The following is a 23,430-nucleotide window of genomic DNA, read 5'->3' as shown; positions in this document are numbered from 1 at the left end:
GTTTCATTCTTGTTGCCCAGGCTGGAGTGCAATGGCGCGATCTCGGCTCACTGCAACCCCTGCCTCCCAGATTCAAGCAATTATCTTGCCTCAGCCTCCTGAGTAGCTGGAATTACAAGCATGTGCCACCATGCCTAGCTAATTTTGTATTTTTAGTAGAGACGGGGTTTCTCCATGTTGGTCAGGCTGGTCTCGAGCTCCTGACCTCAGAATTCTTTACTGGAACTTATATATAATAGTAACTTATTACTGCTTTATTTCCAGTTAATTTTATTCAGGAAAGTGGACATAGTAAGTTGAAATTTTATTTTTACAATATAAAATGGAATGATAAAAAATAAAACGTTTCATATAAGCTAGATTTAGTTTACTTGACCTGCCATATGAAAGAGGAAATTTAGCAGGAATGTGGCAGAAAAATGAATGAGGAAAGGAACAAATGAGGTATGTGGGAACCATTCCATATTCTTCATTTCTCACAGTTGTTCTCTTTTCATTCTCCTTTTTCAACATAGAAGGCCAGGTGAACATAACAAAATATATATTTTTCATTTTTCCTCCTATTACTGGAAATTAGTATATGCATTTGTATATTTTAGTTTGACAGTTCTTTGTCTTTACAAAGTATCATGTTTATGCTAAAGTATACAAATACAGGTGATATTGTGATATTTATTGATGTTGATGAACATTTTCCATTAAAAAGTCCCATTTCCCTGTTTCCATTCATTTATTTTCTATCTGGATGAAAAGAAATAGGCTGGGTGCGGTCGCTCACGCCTGTAATCCCAGCACTTTGGGAGGCCGAGGCGGGTGGATCACGAGGTCAGGAGATCGAGACCATCCTGGCTAACACGGTGAAACCCCGTCTCTACTAAAAATACAAAAAATTAGCTGGGCAAGGTGGCGGGCGCCTGTAGTCCCAGCTACTCGGGAGGCTGAGGCAGGAGAATGGCGTGAACCCCGGGGGTCGGAGCCTGCAGTGAGCCGAGATCACGCCACCGCACTCCAGCCTGGGCAACAGCGAGACTCCGTCTCAAAAAAAAAAAAAAAAAAAAAAAAAGAAAATAAATATGTTTAAAACAGTAAAGCAGTTTACTCCTGGAATAGAAACAAACCAGATTATTATTACCAAATTAAAAAAAAAAAACAAAAATGAGTTGTGTGTTGATATTTTCTAATTAAAGACACTTATGGCTTTTACATTGGAAAAATACTTAGAAATTATTATTCTTGAGCATCAGAATAATATGCATTAAGGCAAAGAGAAATTATGTTGAAATGTCTTTTGGAAGTACTGAGAATTTTGTAAGAATCAATTAACTTTGCTTTAATAATAGTGTTCTTTTTAAGTCAATAGCTTTTTGTAGCAGTATCAAAAACTCACCATGTCAGTTAATAACACAGTTTCTTTTGCCTGGAAGGTTATAAGTTAAGCACTTGCCTTTTTTTCTTAAAAACTGAATTTGGCAGTTTTAGTTCAACCATTTTTTTTTAACCCTAAAAATTAAAATAAAATTATTTGTTTCTGTATAAGATATATCTTTTCAGTTTTCTCATTTTGAAAATGAAGCTGGTAGTCTAGAGTCTCATATTTAATTCGTAATACCCTATGAACGAATAACTCCTTATGCTATATGATTTTAAAATATTAATAAAAATTGTTAAACGAATTCAGTGTTTAGCAGAATTCAGTCTAGCAAGTATCTGCATAACTATCATATACAGAGCATAAAATGACCAAGATACAATCTCTGCTTTTGAACAAGGTGTAAAACTTCCATCCTCAAGTAACATTTATACTTCAGTAGGGGAAATAAGGCAAGTAGACGTATATTACATTGAATATGATAAGCATCCATATGGAAATAGAAATAAATTGATAGAGGAAAGAAGAGGGTTGAAATGAGAGAGATGTCACATCTAAGTCAAAGTACTTTATTGTGATGGTCATATTTAAGAAGGGCTTTAAAGTATAGGCTTAATTTCTACTGGCTTAGGGAAAGAGAAGTTTACTTCAAGCTGAGGAAATACCAAAAGGAAAAGTATGGAAGGAAAGTGGAGAGTTTGTCTAGAGAATGGCAAGTAGTCCAACTTGGTAGGTGCCAAGGCTTCATATTAGGCAGGGTTTCTGCTTCTGACTGTCTGAATCAAAATCCCTAAAGGTGTGGCCTGGGAGTCTCCATTTCTGGCAAGCCTCCCACACAGTCTTGTGTGCCAAATTTGAGAACCACTTGCATAAGACAGGGTAACCCAGGATGTGACACTTGATGTTGTTTTTAGGTGGCACTAGGACAAACATTTTAATACTTACATTAACTGGCATATTAAATGTGTGACTTATTGATTTGTACAAGGCTATTTAAGTTAAAAATGATGAAAAGAAAAATATTCATTAATCATGGTAGTGAAAGGGGTATATAAGTCTCTGAGTTTTGGGAAACACTGTTATAGGAAATACTGAAGGAAGAGGCTAGAAAAGTAGATTAGAATAATACTATGGAGAGTCTTGAATTAAAGCTGAAGAAGTTGTACTTTAGTAATATGTTGATTTTGTTAAATTAATTTTAAAATTTCAGGCATACGGAAATATAGAGAATAATATAGTAAATACCCATGTGTTACCACTGAGCTTAAGAAAGTTACATATGTAATTAATAAGTGTGTTATCTTCCACCAATCTTATTCCTTTTCTTCCTTCTCAGTGGTAGTCACTATCCTGAATTAGTGTATCATACCCATACTTTATATATCCATAAACTACACATATTATCACATTTATTAAATTTTTTGTTAATGATATTTTTATATAAAGAGATATATATTCATCTGCAACATTTTTATTTAACAGTGACTTAGAGATTATCTATGTAACCGTACATGTTGGTCTCGCTTATTCATTTAAACAGCTGAATAGTGGTCCATTCTGTAATACACTCTTTTTATTTAAACTTTCTTTCTTTGATGGTCATCTGGCTTGTTTCTGAGAACTTAAAACTCCTTGTTTTATTTGTTTAATTACAAGTAATGTTTTAAATAATATTCTTGTACATCTCTTTGTGCATATATAATACTTTAAGTAGGGTTACATTAGATATACTAGATACATTACAGTGGAATTTCTCAGTCATAAGATAAGCATATTTTTAGGTTTGCTGTATGTTGTTAAATACTCTCCAGAGTGATCATGCCAACCAGTATATAAGAATTTCTTAACATCCTTATCAACACTTGATATTGTCAAACTTTAAAATTTTAACCAATCTCGTAGATATGAATAGTACCTCTTTGTAGTTTTAATTTATATTTCCCTGATTGATACTAAGGTTGAATATTTAATCAAAGTTTATTGGCCCATTTGTTTCCTCTTTTGTGAATTTCCCATTCATTCTTTTTCTCTATTTTTTTATAAGGCTATTTGATATGAAGGAAATCTTTACAATTCTAGATACTACTGCTTTGTTGGCTTTATGTGTTACAAATATATTCTTCTAGGCCACTATTTTTACTTGTTAATTGTGTCTTTAATTTTAATATAGTCAAATTAATAACACTTTTATGGTTTTCGAATTTTGTATCAAAGAAATCTTTAATAAGCAAAAGTCATAAACATATTCTCCTATACTGCTTCCAGAAGTTCTATGTTTCACATTTAGAACTTGTATATGTTTTATTTATTTCTATTTATTTATTTTTTTGAGACGGAGTCTTGCTCAGTCACCCAGTCTGGAGTGCAGGGGCGCGATCTTGGCTCACTTCAACCTCCACCTTCCGGGTTCAAGCAATTCTTCTGCCTCAGCCTCTCTAGAAGCTGGGATTACAGGTGTGCACCACCACGCCTGGCTAATTTTTGTATTTTTAGTAGACACAGGGTTTCACCATGTTGACCAAGCTGGTCTTGAATTCCTGACCTCAGGTGATCCTCCTGTGTCAGCCTCCCAAAGGTAGAATCAGTAAGACAGCCACTTAGAAAGTGGTGAGGGAAAGAGAGAGCTCACAGACAAGTCTGTTTTACATCTAGGTGACCAGGAGAACAAATTAATAGTTCATTAATATGGTGATTCATTTAGTCGGCAAATACTTGAGTGCTTTCATCCCTATGACTCCACCAGATTCCTCTTCAAGGTTGCTAATTACCCTACATTGTCAAGTCCATTGGTCGAAGCTCAGAGTTCATTCTACTTGTCATAACAGAAGCATTTGATGTAGGTGAACATCCACTTCACCCTCCTACACCTTCTTCACATTGGCTTCCAGGACACCAAACTCTTTTGGTTTTTCTCATTCTTCACTGGTTGCTCCTTCTTTAGTCTTCTTTGCCTGCTTTCTTCCCCAGCCTCTTAATATTGGAATAGCTTAGGGCTTAGCCTTTAGTTCTGATATCTTCTTTATCTTGATGATCTCATCCAGTCATATAGCTTTAAATATCAGTTATAGTCCAAGATCGTATCTTTAGCCCAAAATTATTTTCCAAATTTTAGATTATAATGTCCAGTTGCTATTCAGTGTCCCTTATACGTCTGGCGTACATTTCCAAAATCAAATTCCTGATCTTCCTTCTGAAGCCTGTTTCGCTCACAGTTTTCCTTGTCTCATTTGATGGCAAATTTATCCACTGTCTGCTCAGGCCAAAGCCTTGGATTATTCTTATCTCCCTTCTCTCTCTCACATCTCATAACAACTTATATATTCAAAGTATATCTAGAATCAGACCACTTTTCACCACCTTCCCTACTGCCCTTGCAACACTGGTCTGAGACACTATTGTTACTTCAGTGATCTCTTATGTAGTTTCCAAGCCTCACTTCCCTGCCTCTAGCTGGTTCTCAATTCAGCAGCCCTGGTAATTCTTTCAAAATGTAAATCATACTGGGCAGGGCACGGTGGCTCACACTTGTAATCCCAGCACTTTGGGAGGTCGAGGTGGGCAGATCACCTGAGGTCAGGAGTTCAAAACCAGTCTGGCCAACATGGTGAAACTCCGTCTCTACTAAAAATACAAAAATTAGCCAGGCATGGTGGTGTGTGCCTGTAGTCCCAGCTACTCAGGAGGCTGAGGCACGAAAATCACTTGAACCCGGGAGGTGGAGGTTGCAGTGAGCCAAGATTGTGCCACTGCACTCCAGCCTGGGCGACAGAGCGAGACTTTGTCTCGAACAAAACAGAACAAAAAAAGCATAAGTCTTACTGAAGCATTGAGAATAAATAAAAAACAAACAGAAACCATAAGTCAAAGCACTGACATATCCTAAAGCATCTGGAACAGTGCCCAGCTCATAGTAAGTGTTCATTTTGTTGAATGTCTGTCTGGAGCTGGATATGCAGTGGTAAACAAGATAGTTGTGACTCCTGGCTTCATGAACTTATAGTCCAGTGGACATTAAACACACAAGTGTATAACAAAAATTAAAAGTTTCATCAAGAAGAAAATACAGTGTCATGAGAAAGAAAAATAGAAGAGACATAATTTAATTTCGGGAGTGCAAAAAACATTTAATAGTATATATTCACTGCATTTTTTGTAAGGATCTTAACATGCCCATGAAACCTGCCCTATTTAAATCTGCCACACAATGAGTAAAAAATCACCAGGAGAAGAGTGAGTATCTTTCTAATCATAATGGACCTAATAGATTTTCATGTCTTGCTTTAAGACTCTTGGAAGCCTTGAATTAGGAGTAGGTAAAGTGAACAGTAGAGTTTGGCACGATGGGGAGAGCAGAATTTCAAGTCAGTTTAGTAGTATCTTTTATTTCATTGAAATGGTCAACTGTGGAAATCCCTGTGGACAGGGAGGCAAATGGTTCGGGAGAGTTGAGAGTGGAAAATTTGAAGGTCAGATGAGTATGATGAAGTCAGGTTTACTGGAAGTGCCTCCAAAACAACCACTCTTCCGTTCTTCGCCTTCTTCAGACTTCAGCATCTCTATGGAATAGTTCTATTTAACACTGTCTCTAATCTTCTATTAATAATCTTCCTCCCTACCTCCCCTCATGTCTGTGTAGTTAATTATGTTGTTGAAATCTTTTACGTTCTTTTTTCTTTCCTATATGGTTTTTAAATTACAGAAAGACGTTATAAAAGCCTCCAATTGTGATGGTAGGGTTGTCTGTTTCTCCTTTAAGTTCTTTTTTGTTTGTTTGTTTTATACATTTTGAGGCCTTGCTATTAGTTACATAGAAACTTAGGACTGTTAGGTCTTCCTATTGAATTACAACTTTAAATGTTCCTCTATCTCTTAATAATATTTCTTACCTTAAATTCTGTTTTTGTACTTTGTGTCATCAAAAACTTGAATCCTGTAGGATTTTAAATTCCACAAGGCATTGTGTTTTAAAGAGTCAATATTACCCTTTCTGATGCCCTTCATTTTTTTCCTGTTTTACTCTGCTTCCTTTTGGGATCATTTTGCTTGTCTCTGAAGAACTTTCTTTATTATTTCTTTTAGTGCTGTTACCTGGTGATAAATTCTCTCAGCTTTTGTTTGAACACATCTTTTTTATGCCTTCATTTAAAAATGGAAACAATAGCAAATTTATAGAAAAGTTGTAAACATAATACAAATAATTTTTTTCCTGAACCATTTGAGAATAAGTTGCTAGCATGATGCCCCATTAGCCTTGAATAGTTGAGTGTGCACTTCTTGCTTAGAAATAAAGACATTCTCCTACATAACCACAATATAGCTGTCAGAATCAGGAAAGTGGCATTGTACATTATCACCATTTAATCCCCAAGAAACTATTCAGGTTTCACCAGTTGTCCCAATAATGCTCTAGGTAGCAAAAAGATTGAGTTCACAATAATATGTTACATTTATACGTCTTAAATCTTCTTTAGTCTAGAACAGTTAATCATCTTTTTTGATTTTCACATTATATTTTTGAAGATAACAGGATACATGTTTCTTAGTTTTTTTACAGGACACTTTTGAAAATTTTGTAGATTGTCCTCTCAATTTGGGTTTGTTTGTACAGTTTCCTCATTAATTTCAGTTTATACATCTTTGCCAGATATATCACCGAAGTGATGCTATATTTTTCTGACTGCTTCTTGGTGATTGGCATGCAATTTTTATTGTTTCTTTATTGGTGATGCTAACTTTGACCCCTTGGTTAAAGTGATGTCTGCCGCCTGCCAGGTTCCAATCTGTCTTCAATATACCCAGTTGACCAGAATGATTTCTTCCACCCGGGCGTGCATACCTGCTTTGCCCAGCCCCGTCTAGTGGCTTTAAAAATGAATTGTTTGGGAGGGAAAGGGAAAAGGAAGAGCTTGCCTTTGTTGTTGAAGGTTATTTTTACTGGATATAGAATTCCATGTTAACAGTTGTTTTCTTTCAGTATCTTAAAGGTATTTATTCCATTATCTCTGGCTTCTTTAATTTCTTAATAGACTTTGCCTCTCTAAGATTTTTATTTCTCAAGACTTAAATTGTTTTAATTGCTCTCAGATGCTTTCCAACAGTTGTTTTATCTATCATACTTTATCTTTTTTTTTTTTTGGAGACAGAGTCTCACTCTATCCCCAAGGCTGGAGTGCAGTGGTGCGATCTTGGCTCACTGCAACCTCTGCCTCCCGGATTCTAGTGATTCTCATGCCTCAGCCTCCTGAGTAGCCAGGATTACCGGTGCCTGCCACCACGCCCAGCTAAGTTTTGTGTTTTTAGTAGAGCTGGTGTTTCACCATGTTGGCTAGGCTGGTCTCAAACTCCTGACCTCAGGTGATCACCCACCTCAGCCTCCCAAAGTGCTAGGATTACAGGCATGAGCCACTGCACCTGGCTGTACTTTATCCATTTCTTGTGGTGGTTCTTGGTGGTAGGGTTGATTTGATACAAGCTACGCCATTATGATGCTCCTAATTAGTATATTTATAAAATACTTGTTTTAGCTATTTCTTTTAAGGTGTAAGATGTGACTATAAACTAAAAATATTTTTAAAATTTGTAACAGAAGTTTTGTTTCTGTATTTCATTAGAATTTTACCAGTACTACTTAGAGAGAGACATGAGATTAAAGTTTTATCTTCTATTCATCCAAAGAAATTATGGTACTGAAGTAAATTATAAAGTAAAGTAAGATAACAAATGAAAAGAATTTGGTTATTAAATAAATGGCAACTCCATTTTCCTGGGTGCTCAGCCTAAAAACTGGATCCCTTGCTCTGTCTCACGAACCCCATGTCGTATGCATCAGCAAATCCCATCATCTCTTCTTTAAAATATACTTAGAATTTGATAATTTCTCACCACTCTCATTATTACCCTGGCCCATCCTCACATCTTCCTTGAGATTATTGCGGTAGCTTCCTAACTGATCTCCCTTGCTCTGTCTACAGTCTAGAATCAACATAGCCGCCAGAGTGATTTTGTTTAGAATGTAACTAAGATTGTGTTAATTTTTTAAAGAACCTTACAGTAGCTTTTTAACTCAGAGTAAAAGCCGAAACTCTTACAAACCCACAAGGCTTTAATAGAATCTCTGCTTCTCCCTGCTGCCTCTTTGAGCTCATTCCCTACCATTCTTCCCTAACTCTCTCGAGTCCAGCCACACTAGTCTCCTTGAAAATGATCAGTGCCTGCCCCTATTTCACGGGTTTCATTTGTTTCCTGTGCCTGGCATTCTCTTCCTACAGATAGTCTCATGGTTCTCTCCCTTCTTTCAGATCTTTACTCAAGTGTCATGTTCTTAGGCCTTCCCTGGGCACCCTTTATACTTCGTAATTCCCTTCCTTCATTATTTTATTTTTCTCCTTAGCACATATCACTATACACATATATGTATATATTCTGCTATATCATGTGTGTGTGTGTGTGTATATATATATATATATTCTGTTTAGTTATCTATCATCTGTTTATTCCACTGGAATGTCATCTCAACAAGGGAAGGATTTTGTTTTGTTTCTTTTTGTATCCCCAGTGCTTAGCACTGGCTATCACTTTGTAGAAGGTCAGTAAATCATATTTGTTGAATGCAGAAATGAATTAAAGAGACTTGGTTGTAAAGTTGTCTTACTTATAAGTTAGTAAAGAGGTCAGTGATTGAGTTATAGAAAATCTACAGTGTGTTTTTACCTAGTTCTTCTATTTTTCTTAAATTGCTGTGGATTTATCTTAAAACTTGGAATAGTCCTTCTATTCAGTGCACAGCTCAAAATGTGTTTTGTTCAAAAAATTAATTTTCATATTTATTAAAGTAGTACATACACTAACTTTAAAAATGGAAATTGCAATAAAAGGCTTATGCTGAAAATCAGGAGTCCCTTGCCATGTTACTTCCTACTCCAAAGAATACCTCCTCAGATATATTCACTTTTAACTCTTTTAGGTATTTATTTAGAATTTTAACTCTGCATTTCTAAGAACAATAAGTCTTCCCTTAACATCATTGATAGGTTCTTGGAAACTGTAACTTTGAGTGAAATGATATAAAATGAAACTGGTTTTACCATAGGATAATTGATATAAACAAGAGTTAAGTTCCTAAGACATAGTTCTTGTCGCAGAAGCATCACCAAACTTACAAATAAAGACTTAAATACTTCTACTATTCAACATTGAAATAAATGTGAGCTGTACTTGTGTTTAAGAAAGATTGAGGTATTTCACAGAGATGACCGAACATTTAAAAAAAATAAATAGCTGCAAAGAGAACTAAGGAAATGAAAAAGGAGTGGGAATACTAACTCCAAGAAAAACAAAGCTTAGAAAAAAAGGAATGTAAGATAATTGTTTATCTTACAATTGTTGGTGGATCAGTGAGTGACGGCAGTCGTGGTGGTGGGTTAAATCAAGGAATAGTTTGCAAAGGGAAAATTGTAAGAAGCACCTCCTACCACCACACAGTTCCAGAACAATCACAAATCTGGCAGGCTCACTGAGTGCCTTGTTACCGTGTGTTTATTGTCAAGCGTTTGTATGATTGTTGTATACCTTACACATTTTTATTTGTCAATAATTTGTATTCATTCATTCGTTCATTCATTCATTCATTCATTCTCCAGCTGGCCTATTCAGTTCAGGTTGTAGGTGGCCAGGGGCTATTCTGGAGGCTCAGGACGCAAGGTGGGAAGCTACCCGGAGTAAGGTATACTCATACACACACCACTGTTCTCCCAGACCGGATCAGTGCAGACACACCAGCTCACCTCATGTGCACGTGTTTGGGATGTGAAAGGAAACCGGAGAACTTGGAGTAACCTCCTTACACAGGCATGAGGAGAATGTGCAAACTTCACACAGATAGTGGCTCTGGCTGGGAATTGATTTTTTTTCTTCATGAACATTATAATCACACAACGTTGAACAAAATGACATTATTTGGGAACCTGCTGTAATATGCTTATTCTGCAGTTTCTTGATCAGTCCATTGTAGACATTCTTTGTTATTTTTCAGTTGTAGTACTTGAGGATTTAACTCTCTTCCCACACCCGTTCACCTGGTTTCTCTTCTCCCAGCCATACTCCCACTACAGTTATAACACAGATTTTGGTTAGTCACTATTCAGTGTTCACATTATGCCTCCATAATATTGTTTACTATTCACATAATGTGCTATGATTACATTTCTTTTTTCCTATCCTTTGTATTTCTTAGAGTTAGTACTCCTTCCCCCTTTTTTCATTTCCTTAGTTCTGTTTTTACCTGTTTATTTTTTTTCTAAATGTTCAGTTATATCTGTCAACTACCTAGCGGTAAGTTTTTCATAATTATAAACATAGTAAAAATCTCTTTTTTTCTGGAGATTTGCTCATTTCTGTTTTCTATTCACTCTCACCTTAACTGTTCTCCAGGCCTGGTGCAGAGTGGTCAGTTTGGAAGTTCCTGATGCCACTTTGCTGTATTTGATCTCCTATATTCTGAATCTTTTAGTTTATTCCTTTCTCTTGCTGGAGCATATTTTCTAGTGCCTTCCTATGAAAAAGATGCATAGATGGTAAATTTTTTGAATTCCTGCATGTCGACCAGCTTTTTAAATTTATTGATAATTTAATTGGATACAGAATTCTAAAATGAAAATAATTTTCCCCTGAACTTTAGAAGCATTGTTCCACTCCCTTCTAGCATTTACTGTTGTTGAGAAGTTCGATGTCATTCTGCATTATTTTACTCCAAATGAATTTTTTTTTTTCTCTGAGAGCTTTCAGGTTGGAATCCCAGCTCCATCACCTAATTGCTGTGTATCTTTAGGTGCATTGCTGCACTTCTTTGTGCATCGGTTTTCTCATGGAATGAAAATACTAATAGCCACCTTTCTCTGTAACATCATTATGAGGATTAAAGATTTAATAAACTAGTGCTTGGTTTATAGGAACACTAAAGTGTTAGCTATAATTATTACTGTTATTTTTACTTTTGAGACAGGATCTTGCTGTGTTGCCCAGGCTGGAGTGCAGTGGTGCAATCATAGCTCACTGCAGCCCTGACCTCGTGGGCTCAAGCAATCCTCCCACTTCAGCCTCCTGACAGGCTGGGACCACAGGTGTGTACCACCACAACAGCTAATTTTTACATTTTTTGTAGAGACAGGGTTTCGCTATGTTGCCCTGGCTGGTCGTGGACTCCTGGGCTCTCGCAATCCTCCTGCCTCAGCTTCTCAAAGTGCTGGGATTACAGGCATGAGCCACTGTACCCATCCAGCTACAATTATTTATACCTAATATTTCAAAGCTTCATTATGTGTCTTGGTTTGCATTCTTTGTCATTGATTGTCCTGCTTTCTTCCATTATGGGAAATGTCTTTGAAATTAAAAATAATCATTTCTTCTGTTTTCTTTGTTCTTACCTTCTGGAACTCTTATTATACAGTTTGGACCTTCTGATTTGCTCCCTGGTTTTTCTCTTTTTTCCTTTTGTTTCCCATGGTCTTCATATTTTTGTAGTGGAAGTTTTCCTCTGCTTTACCTTCTACCTATTCTGTTGTTCTTAAATTTCAATTAGGATGCTTACATTTTTAGTTGTTATTGATATTTTTTTCTATTCCTTTTTCATAGAATTCCTTTCTTTTTTATGGGTGTATTTTCTCTTCTCCCCTAGAAAATTAATTATAGTAATTTTTATAGTAATTTTGTAATTACTATAAAATAGTAATTTTGAAGTTTTCTTCTGTTTCTTTTGTTGATTATGCTTCCTTCTGGACTCTTTCATGGTTTTGTTTTTTCTTTTCTTTTTTTCTTTCTTTTTTTTTTTCAGACAGAGTCTTGCTCTGTCACCCAGGCTGGAGTGCAGTGGCACGATCTCGGTTCACTGCAAGCTCCGCCTCCTGGTTCATGCCATTCACCTGCCTCAGCCTCCCGAGTAGCTGGGACTACAGGCGCTTGCCACCACGCCCGGCTAATTTTTTGTATTTTTAATAGAGACGGGGTTTCACCATGTTAGCCAGGATGGTCTCGATCTCCTGACCTCGTGATCCTCCCGCCTCGGCCTCCCAAAGTGCTGGGATTACAGGCGTGAGCCACCACGTCCAGCTGTTTTTTCTTTTAATCATCTTGTTTTCCTTTATATGCTTTCCCCCAAATGACTAGTGACCTTCTTTCTGTTTATATTTAATAGTAAGGCACTAAAAAGCTGAGTAGAAGCTCTGTGTGTTTGAGCTTGGCTTTTTAGCTGTTAACTTTCATACTAGGATGATCATGTAATGAGCTTGCCTTTTTGTTGGGTGACCCTTACATGTTAATAAGTGGTGGTCTTTTCTCTGGAGTTGTTTAGTTTTCTCAAAGAAAAGTTTTGCCGTCGCTTAAGAGCCTGTGGAATGAATATATGTTGTCTGCTCGAGCTCCAGGAGCAGGAAGTGAAGGATACTGAGGACCCTACGGTTTCCTATTTTTAGACTGACACTTAATTACTCAGCTTCTGAAGTCATCACTGTGTCTAGTGTACTGGAGTTCATATCATTATCTATTCAGTTCTTCCAAAGAATAAATCTTTATTTTTGTATATGGGGGATGGCTAGAGAGGGGGGTGAAGAAGGGTATTGGTTGCAAGGAGGGACCTGGGAATTGAGTTCGTACAAGTTTTTGTCAGTTTCCTTGTTTTTAGTTTTGAGTCTCACCTCTGCTTTCCATGATGTCTTTGGCTGTTCTGTACTGTTGCTCTCTAAGTTCTGCAAGATGAATTTGCTTACTTTTCATGGGTATCCCAACACATCTCCTTCCTAACTCACAAACTTAGGTTGTATTTCCCCTGCTCTGCTGTGCTGTAAATGGCCTGATGTAGATTATTTTTTATTTTATCTCATACCCCCTTTTATTCTTATTTTTTCATTTGTTCTCAATTTAATGATTATTAAATAATCATTTGGTAATTCAAGGATATTCATTGTTAAACCTATTACCTAGTAGTGCTGGTGTTTGAGGACAGGAAATCATAAATGAAAATGTACTAGGGAATGAATTATTTGATTATGGAATGCATATCAGCACAGGGGAAAAATTTACATGTGGCCAGTTGTCTTCTAGCTGCAAAACACAATTTATGTTATAGCCATTGAATCCCTGAGATCTTAGAAGTTATTCAGTCCAAAGCTAACATTTGCTGAGTCTTCACCTATGGTATATTATCTCATTTAACCAACCAAACCTTCTGAGATAGGTACTTTTGTCTCCGTTTTACAGATAAGGAATCTTACATTTAGGAAGGTTTAGCAGTGTTGACAAAGGCCACAACTAATAAATGGTGGTACTGCGATTCACCTGAGACAGCAACTCAAGACTGTGTGCTCATAAGCACTATGCTGTATAGTCTCCTATTTATACATCAGTCCATGTTCCAGACAGTTGAGTATCTAATCTTTATTTCAGGTTATAGTGAGCTAATGACTTTTCCTGGAAGTGTTTTCAGTTTTCAGATAGACCCTTATCGTTAAAAAATTTCTTCTTTTGGTGAATCGAAATCAGCCTGTATGTAGTCTTATAAAGTAAGAGAATAGGTTTGCTCTGTAGTCGTATAGAGTAAGAGAATAGGGTTGTTTCCCCTTCTAGGACAGTTACTCCCATTTTCTCCAGTGGTACACAGTTTCCTATGCCCATCACTATTTTGGTAAAGGTCTTTTTGAAATCACTTTAGTGTTTCAGTCTTATGTTCACCTAGAGGTCCTCCTTCTAGTTCTGTGTTTTCCACATGAAATCTGGGTGACTTTTTAAATTTCATAGGTCTTTTTTACTTCCGGGATCTAATGATAGAAACTCTGAGTTCTTTTGAAATCTTCAGCAGCTTATAATTTATTTGAGAAGACATGAAATGGACGTTAAAGATAAATGACTGTACAATTAAATGCCAGAAGACTAATATTGTGATAGTTCAATAATAAAGATAAAGCCAACACATTAGATGCCAGGCAATCCTCTAAGTACTTTACATATATTAGCTGATTTAATCTGCACAACAACTCTGTGAGATAGATGCTATCATTACTGGCATTTTACAGCTAAGGAAAATGAGACAGGTATAGTAATTTGCCCAGGGTTACACAGTTAATAAGTATCAGCCAAGTTTTGAACTGATACTGTCCAACTCCACAGTGCATGTTTATGATCCTTACATTATACTAGACAAATGTATAGGACTTTGGAGAAGGGAATAATCACTGTAGAGTGAGATAGTTGTTAGTGAAACTTGGACTGGAACTTTACTGATGGAGTTTGGTACAATCAGACAAGAAGTATGAAGGATGACTAGATGATAGAAACATCCTGAGCAGAACCACCAAGGTCAAATGTTGGGGGAAATCTATGGTAGGATGTTTATGAGGTACACTGTTTAAGGGAACAGTGAAACCTAAATCGTGTGTTAATTTGGCTTATAGGGACCTGAGTGATCTGGCCCTTGTGTACCGCCCTTACTGTTTTCCTCTACCTGCAAGCCACACTGGCTTGCTTTCTGTTCTTTGAACATGCAAAGTGTGCTGGCATCCTAGGGCCTTTGCACTCTCTGATTTCCCTGCCTAGAGTGCTCTTCGCCCAGAACTTTTATGTCTGGCTCCTTATTGTCATTCACAGGGGCCCCCAACCCCTGAACCATGGACTGGTACCAGTCTGTGGTCTGTTAGGAACCAGGCCGCAAGCAGAAGGTGAGCGGCGGGTTAGCGAGCGAAGCTTCCTCTGTGTTTACAGCCATTCCCCATCACTACTCGCATTACCGCCTGAGCTCTGCCTCCTGTCAGATCAGTGGTGGCATTAGAGTCTCATAAGAGTGTGAACCCTATTGTGAACTGCGTATGCAAGGGATCTAGGTTGCATGCTCCTTATGAGAATCTAAGGCTTGATGATCTGTCACTGTCTCCCATCATCCCCAGATGGGACAGTCTAGTTGCAGGAAAACAAGCTCAGGGCTCCCATAGATTCTACATTATAGTGAGTTGTGTAATTATTTCATTATATATATAATATATATATTATATATTGCAATGTAATAATATAAATAAAGTACACAATAAATGTAATGCATTTGAATAATCCTGAATCCATCCCCACCCCCACAGTCCGTGGAGAAATTGTTTTCCATGAATCGGTCCCTTGTTCCTGAAAGGATGGGGACTGCTGGTTATTCAGGTTGCAGCTTGGTCTTTTCTGACAACACTTCTTAAACAAACCTTCCAGTCCTTCCTTAGCACATGAGCCGGTTTTATTTTTATTGTGGTTCTCATCTCTGAATGCTGTACAAACACCATTGGTTATCTGTTCAATACTCATCCCTCTTTCTTTTTTGCTAAAGAATCCTGATTTTGTTTGCAGTGACAGTACCCACCAAATACTCACTTTTCTAGTCTCCTATTTCTTTAGAAACAGTTTGGTGTAAGTGAAATATAAGTGTTTGTGTGCTGGAAATTTCTGGGAACGCTTTTGCTCTCCTGCCATAATGGGATGTAGATGCAGTGCTGTCCTCTTACATCTACCTGCCCATTCCTTGAATTTAAACTAAACACTTGGGGTTTCAACAGTCCTATTTGATTCAGAGAGAAAGGCCAAGAGAATTGTAGAAGCTGTTCATCTGACATCAGTTAATCAAAGTAGCAATGTCAGACTGGTGAACACAGTTCGTATTATTTGACGTTGTTATTGTTTTCTATTATTTCTTTGTCACTTGCAACAAAATCATTCCTAATTAATGTAAATGATGTTGCCAATGATAGAAATGGAGAAGTCTGGAAGAAAGCACTTTTAGGAGGAAGAAATGGAAATTTTATGATCAATTTAAGTTGATGTTGCAGTCATGCCTCCACTGACTACTGTTGGAGGTGGTAGTGGTTACACCAGAACAAAACTACCTATGCTCAGATCCTGACTGTGTCAGTTACTAGTTGTGTGACCTTATACGAGTCACCTAACCCCTTGATATTTCAGTTCTCCCATCTGCAAAAACATGGATGATAAGCCTAGCAGAGAAATTGTTGAGACAGATACTAGGTGATATTAAGGAAGAGAATATAGAAGGAGTGAATGTAGAGAGAAGATAAAGGAACAATTGATTTTTATCTGCATTTTGGGATATGGAAATAAGTAGAATCAATGAAAGAGGAGATAGAGAAGAAATCGTTCAGAAAATAGAAGGAAAAACAGGAAAGCAAAATATCACAGAAATCAGGAAAATGGTATTTTAAGAAAGAAATACTCAGCAGTGTTGATTGCAGTAGAAATAATAGGAACTAATAACGCCTTTTTATTTGAGGGCTAGAAGAAAGTATTTTTTTAAGAGAGTGTTTTAAGTACAATGAGGGGTAAAAGTTGGATACAAGGATTTAAGATTGTATAGTGAGGAAATAGGATAGTTAACATCACTTGCACACTTAGCTTGGTTCGACTACATGAGCTCTTGTAATAAAAAACAGGAATATATTTTTCCATGTATACTCTTTATTATATACAGTCATACATTGCTTAATGATGGGGATACATTCTGATAAATGTGTTGTTAGGTGATTTCACTGTTGTGTGAACATAATTGAATGGTACTTGCATAAACCTGGAATTGTATAGCCTACTACACACCTAGGCTGTGTGGATGGGTTGAGTATCCCTAATCTGAAAATCTGAAATCCAAAATGCTTCATAATTCAAAACATTTTGACTGCTGATATGATACTAAAAGGAAATGCTGTTTGGGACATTTAGGATTTCAGCTTTTGGATTTTTGGATTTTCAGCTTTGGGATGCTGAACCAGTAAGTATATATAATGCAAATATTTCAAAATCTGAAAAAAATCCAAAATGGAAACACTTCTGTCCTAAGCATTTCAGGTAAGGAATATTCAACCTGTATAGCCTGTTGCTCCTAGACTACAAATCTGTACAGCATGTACTGAAATACTAGAGGCAATTATAACACAATGGTAAGTATTTGTGTATCTAAATGTATCTAAACATAGAAAAAGATATTATAAAAAGATGGTAGAAAAAATAAAAAATAGTGTACCTGTGTAGGGAATTTACCATGAATGGCACCTGCAGGACTGGAGGTTGCTCTGGGTGAATTAGTGAGTCTGTGGTGAGTGAATGTGAAGGCCTAGGACACTACTGTACACTACGGTAGACTTTAGAAACACTGTACACTTAGGCTACACTAAATTTATGAGAAAACATTTTTCTTCAATAATAAATTAACCATATCTTACTGTAACTTTTTTTTTTTTTTCTTTTGAGATGGAGTCTCGCTCTGTCACCAGGCTGGAGTGCAGTGGTGCAATCTTGACTGACTGCAACCTCCGCCTTCCAGGTTCAAGCAATTCTCTGCCTCAGCCTCCTGAGTAGCTGGGATTACAGGTGCCCGCCACCACGCCTGGCTAATTTTTGTATTTTTAGTAGAGATGGGGTTTCACTATCTTACTGTAACTTTTTAACTTTATAAACTTTTAAATTATTTTTAGCTTTTTGACTGTTTTATAAGCACTTAGCTTAAAACACAAACACATTGTACAGCTCTACAAAGATATTTTCTTTCTATTCTTATTCTATAAGATTTTTTCTATTTTTAAAATTTATTCTTTTCCTTTTAAACTTTTTTGTTAAAAATGAAAACACAAACATACACATTAGTTTAGGCCTACCCAGGGTCAGGATCATCAATACCACTGTCTTCTACCCCTACATCTTGTCCCACTAGAAGGTCTTCAGGGACAGTAACACACATGCAGCTGTCATCTCCTGGGATAACAGTGCCTTCTTCTGCAGTGCCTCCTAAAGCACCTGCCTGAGGCTGTTTTACAGGTGATTTCTTTTTAAAAAAGTAAAACGAGTATACTCTAAAATAAGAAAAAATTGTATGGTAAATACTTAAACCACTAAGTCATTTATTATCAAATATTATGTACTGTACATAATTTTATCTGCCATACAATCAGTTTGTTTACATCATCATCACTACAAACTTGTGAATAATGCATTGTGGGATGACATTATGACAGCTGTGACAACACTAGGTGATAGGAATTTTTCAGCTCCATTATTATCTTATAGGACCACTGTTGTATGTGGTCCTTGTTGACTGAAATGTTATGTGGCACATGACTGTACTATTTACATAACTACATATTTTACATTTATACATATTACTGAACAGGGTTGCGTACACAAGATTGTGCATATCACCCTTTAAACAATTTAAAGACTTGTTAAAGGTGATTTTTGACAATGCTTGATTTTGCAATATGGGCTGACTTTAGAGCTTAACCCCTACATAGGGTATAGCTCTAGTGTGGTGAATATATGCTACATAGGTATACACTGCCCTATACTGGGGAATAATTTTACATATATGGTGGCAGGGACTAGTGGAAAAAGTTTGGCTTGAGGAGAAGTGATCATCTCCTGGTTCTATTTCTGTCCTACTAACTACTAGCTTTATTATGGTATACATTGCTTAACTTCTGTCCTCCAGCTTTTTCCTTTGTAAATTCTGAAACCTGTCAACTCAGTACTTAGGAAAGGTGTGATAAAATATTTGATCTCCTGAAATCTATGCTTTGCCTTTTAGCTAATAAAGTAGCTTCAGTGTAGCTTTAGCTGTGTTATTACAGTAGTACAGAGTTTAGAATTGCCTGTTCTAAAGTTGTTGAGCAAACCACTGAATTCCCTTTTAAAAAACAACTATGAGATGGTGAATTCAGTTACCTTAAATTTTTTTTTAAATAATAGTTTTCTCCTACTATGTAATAGAAGAATTACATGTTAGAAAGTTTGAAAAATAGGCTGGCCATGGTGACTCATGCCTGTAATTCCAACACTTTGGGAGGCAGAGGCAGGCGGATCACTTGAGTTCAGGAGTTTGAGACCAGCTTGGGCAACATAGTGAGACCCCATCTGCATAAAAGATACAAAATTAGCCAGGTATAGTGGCACATACCTGTAGTCCCAGCTACTCGGGAGCCTGAAGTAGAAGGATCATTTGAGTCCAGGAGGTCCAGGCTGCAGTGAGCCGTGATCATGCCACTGCACTCCAGCCTGGGCGACAGAGTGAGAGTATGTTTCAAAAGAAAGAAGCTTGGAAAATAGAACACATACACACACACAAACACACACACAGAGACACACAAACACATGAGAAAAATCACTATTTCATTCAGAGGTAACTTAATGTTTTGTTATCTTTCAGTCTTTTCAAAATATATATTTGAAATTATTTTAACAGTTGAAACTAAATTTTATAGCTTTGTATCTTTTTTAAGGATTATGTAATAAACATTTTCCAAGTTATCAAATAATTTAGATTAACTTTTATTTTGTATAGTATCTCCATGTCACGTAGATAGCCTAAATTGTATTTTTTCATTTGGATTTTATATCATCCATTATGGAAGGACTTTTAAGGTTTTGACAATGTAGCCATTCTTGTAATATAAAAAAGAACACTAACCTTTTCACATTTTAAACTTTTCAGAATCAAATTATGATTAAAGCTGCTATTATAAACATCCATGTGCAGGATTTTATGTGGACATAAATTTTCAACTCATTTGGGTAAACCTTTAATATATTGTTAATTTGATACTCTTTAAATACTTAAATAAACTCAGGAAAGTTTGGAAAATAATTCTCCAAGCCTGAATCAATAAATATTGTGCATAAGGAGACCTTATATTGCAAAAAGATTTGCAAAAAGTAGATGCATTTTTAAATTAAAGGGTAGCAGGTTCCTTTCTGACTTTTTTTTGCACCTGCGACACAGATTTGAATCTTAACTTTGATGAGCAACTTAGTCCTATATTAATAAACCCGGATAACTCCTTTCTTAATCTTGAAAGAAAGGATGAAGAGATGATAATGTTAACTCTGCTGTGTTGATCTGAAAATGATATGTGGATACTTGCCCGTTAGATACTGGACTTTTACAAGTGACATTAAATGAATATAAAAATGACAACAGTTTTTGGACTATATTCCAGCTATTGGCTGGAGGTGAAAGATGATTAATCAGATGCCAATACTCTCTGCCTCTTATTTTTCATTTTACACATTTTTGCTCTTCTCTCTTCTCTTTTTTGTAGGATATAAATAAAATAAATTTCAGCAATGTATAAATAAGCACAATATGAACTATAGGATCTGATTTTCATCACGTCTAGTTTTGTTGATATTGATTGTTTTTAAATGGTTCATTTCCATTCAATTAAAAATATATTTTATATAGCTGTCTCATTGAAATATTTTTAATTTTATATCATATGCTAGGCCTACCTATCTGGCCATGTTTCAAAAGAATCTATAAATGTAATATGTAAGAAATTGATGATCCTTCAGTTGAATGTTGACATTTGAGATAATGCAGTTTTACCTCTGAAATTATCTTTTAAAAACAAATTGCATTTAACTGACAGTAATTATGTTGTATGTAAATATTGTATTCTTTTTAGCATTCTCTGTAAATTGCATAGTAACTTTTCGGAATCCCTGTGGCCCTGCTTACCTACTGAAAATTTCTTTTTGTCAAAACATCCTTTATTCAAAGTGTTTAATTCATTTTTTAATGAAAATCATTAAAAGTTTTGAATAGAACTTGTTTAACAGAAATATTTAAAATTGTTTATATTATACTTGTGAATCTCAAATTGATGGGCTATAAAGGTTGTGACTATCCTCACAAAATTCTAGGTATTGCTTTTTTTTGTATGTAATGTAACTTTAGAAGATAATATGTAAAATGTGGATTATTACTATGTGTGAGAAGGGCATTTTTCATGTTGACTAGATTATTGTAGAAATAGTTTATTTAAAATATTTTTTAAAAGAGAATCTTTGAAAAGACCAAAGTTATTTTTTAAAAATATCTTCATATTATTGCTTTTGATCTTCTTAACAGTTCTCTGAGATAGAAAAATTGGATTTCTTTTGCTCTGTTTTTGTACACTTGATCTTAGCCAAAAGGCCGAGCAGTGATTGCCCTGTTTTATAGATGTTATTCAGGTAGAGTGAGGTGTCCAAGGTCACATCAAGGTAAGTTATAAAACAGAGATTAGAATGGACCTTCTGACTCAGTTTACTGCCTAGATTACCAAACAGTCTTTTACAATATTTTATCATAGTTAGTGATACCATTTTGTTTCATTGTCTATTACTACCTAAAGAAGATAAATTACAACCTAACTCTCTAGTATTTCTTCAGACTAATGTGACCAGAAAACTTACTTTGGGGAAGTGGGAGGTGAGAGTGAGCATATACTTTGATGATTTAATCCCAATGAAGAAGCATGCATTTACCTATAAATAAACAATACAATGCTAATCATTTTTTGTCTTTTAGCCAGAACAGGTAAAGGAGTAGCACTGGGTGAATGTAAATGAAAGAAGCTAACAGGAGAGGTTTAGGGCTAAAACAGTAGATTTGTCATGTGGTCTTAGTGTGCACTATTGCATCCAATAAGGAATTCTTCTATACTTTCTGTTACAGATGCTGAAATTTTCTTCTAAGGAGAAATATCCCTTATTTACTTTTGTAAATGGTCATTCCAGAGACTATGATTTTACATCTACTACAACCAATGAAGAAGACCTTTTTTCAGAGGATGAAAAGAAACAATTAAAAAGATTTAGCACGGAAGAGTTTGTCTTGCTTTAAAGATTAGCACATTTGTGCTTGATAAGAAGAATTCCATTGAAAGGGGAAAAATGAAGAGAAACAAGTATATTTGAAATGTTTATTTTCACAAATATCTTAATTTTATATGTTCTTTAAAAAAGAACATTTGAAAATATAAAAGCTAAAGATATTTTTCTAAAAGAGAAATGATTTAATGAATCTTGCTTTCTAATAAATAAATTGATTCTGGTTGCATTCCTATTTCCCTAAGATCTACTAGTGATAATTCTACCCTAACTGTAAGCGTTTTAGTCTTCAAAGTCTTCCACCTGAGCCCATTGTTCTCATGGAGGTTTTGTGATATTAACCCTCCCCCAAAGACTGGGATCACCAAATAGTTTCAAAATTCTCAGTTTGTACTAAAGACCAGAAGATCAGAGAAGGAAATTTTAATGGTGTCTAGCCTCCTGCTATTAATGCAATCAAAGAATACTTTTGCATATGTCTTGATAATTAAATAGTATTTGTTAACTGTGATATGCATACACTTATATAAGCAGAGTTATGAGTTAAAGTAATACTTAGCAATATGATTTTATAATGGCTCCTCATTATGCTTGCTGTTGAACCTTTTATGAGGAGTGAATATAAAGTATTGGTTTTCCCTCACAAATTTAAAGCTTATGTTATTAATACTATTATAACTGCATCAATCAAGTCAGATAAAGGCAACTATAAAATAGTAGTAGTGTTTGTTTCCTATCTCAAGGGCGAAATTTTATGGGAACTCAATTTATTATGCAGTTTTAAAATTTAAAATACCAAGAAAGATATCACTAGATTCTCTTCTATGTGATTTTTGTTTTTTATATAAAGCAGTGTAGTGGTGTTTAGAAGCTGAGGCCACCTATAAGGCAAATCTGCCTTAAGTGTATTATGTATTACTTAAAGGCAAATTTGTGATCTAAAAGTACAAGAGTGATTTTTGAGCTAGGATTATAAAATACATAATAAAGATGTGGGAAGATAAAATGCTTTTGTTTTGGTTTTAATTTTGGGATTATTTTAATCCTTTCATTTGAAAAATCAGTGTCTCAAATGAATTCTGTTCATTTATAATAAATGCATGTATTGCTCTGAAAACAATATTAATTTTTTTAAGTGGAGCTTTCATGTTTCAGTGTAGAAACATGACTGATAAAGACATAAAATTGTGTATCATCTAAAGTCATTGATCTCTTCCATCAGAAAACCTGTTTGTTTAGAGTTGCATGTAAAGCTGAAAGAGAGGGTGGGCGGTGATGAGAAAAATCAGGTTTGACATTTCTAAGTGAAGATGACTTACTGAATTGAAATAAATAGTCTGAAATCTAAAAGTTTTCTTTAGTCTAAATACAGTCAGGACAAATTAAGTCCAATA

At 35.6% G+C, this 23,430-nt stretch overlaps 1 protein-coding gene across 3 annotated transcripts in view; it reads left to right on the top strand.

Moving 5' to 3' along the window:
• Nucleotides 1–23,156, top strand: part of ATG4C (autophagy related 4C cysteine peptidase) — an 84,265-nt gene extending 61,109 nt beyond the window's left edge. For all 3 annotated transcript variants that reach the window (XM_063712045.1, XM_002810744.6, XM_063712044.1), the window contains one exon: nt 21,882–23,156. In XM_063712045.1, the coding sequence (XP_063568115.1) occupies nt 21,882–22,049 (168 nt within the window). In that variant the 3' untranslated portion in view covers nt 22,050–23,156. The remainder of the gene's footprint in view (nt 1–21,881) is intronic.
• Nucleotides 23,157–23,430: the final 274 nt, after the last annotated feature.

The sequence above is a fragment of the Pongo abelii genome, chromosome 1, assembly GCF_028885655.2.
Source record: "Pongo abelii isolate AG06213 chromosome 1, NHGRI_mPonAbe1-v2.0_pri, whole genome shotgun sequence".
Taxonomy (NCBI): Eukaryota; Metazoa; Chordata; class Mammalia; order Primates; family Hominidae; genus Pongo; species Pongo abelii.
Note: the sequence above shows the minus strand (reverse complement) of the source record. Positions and strands in the feature narration are given on the sequence as shown.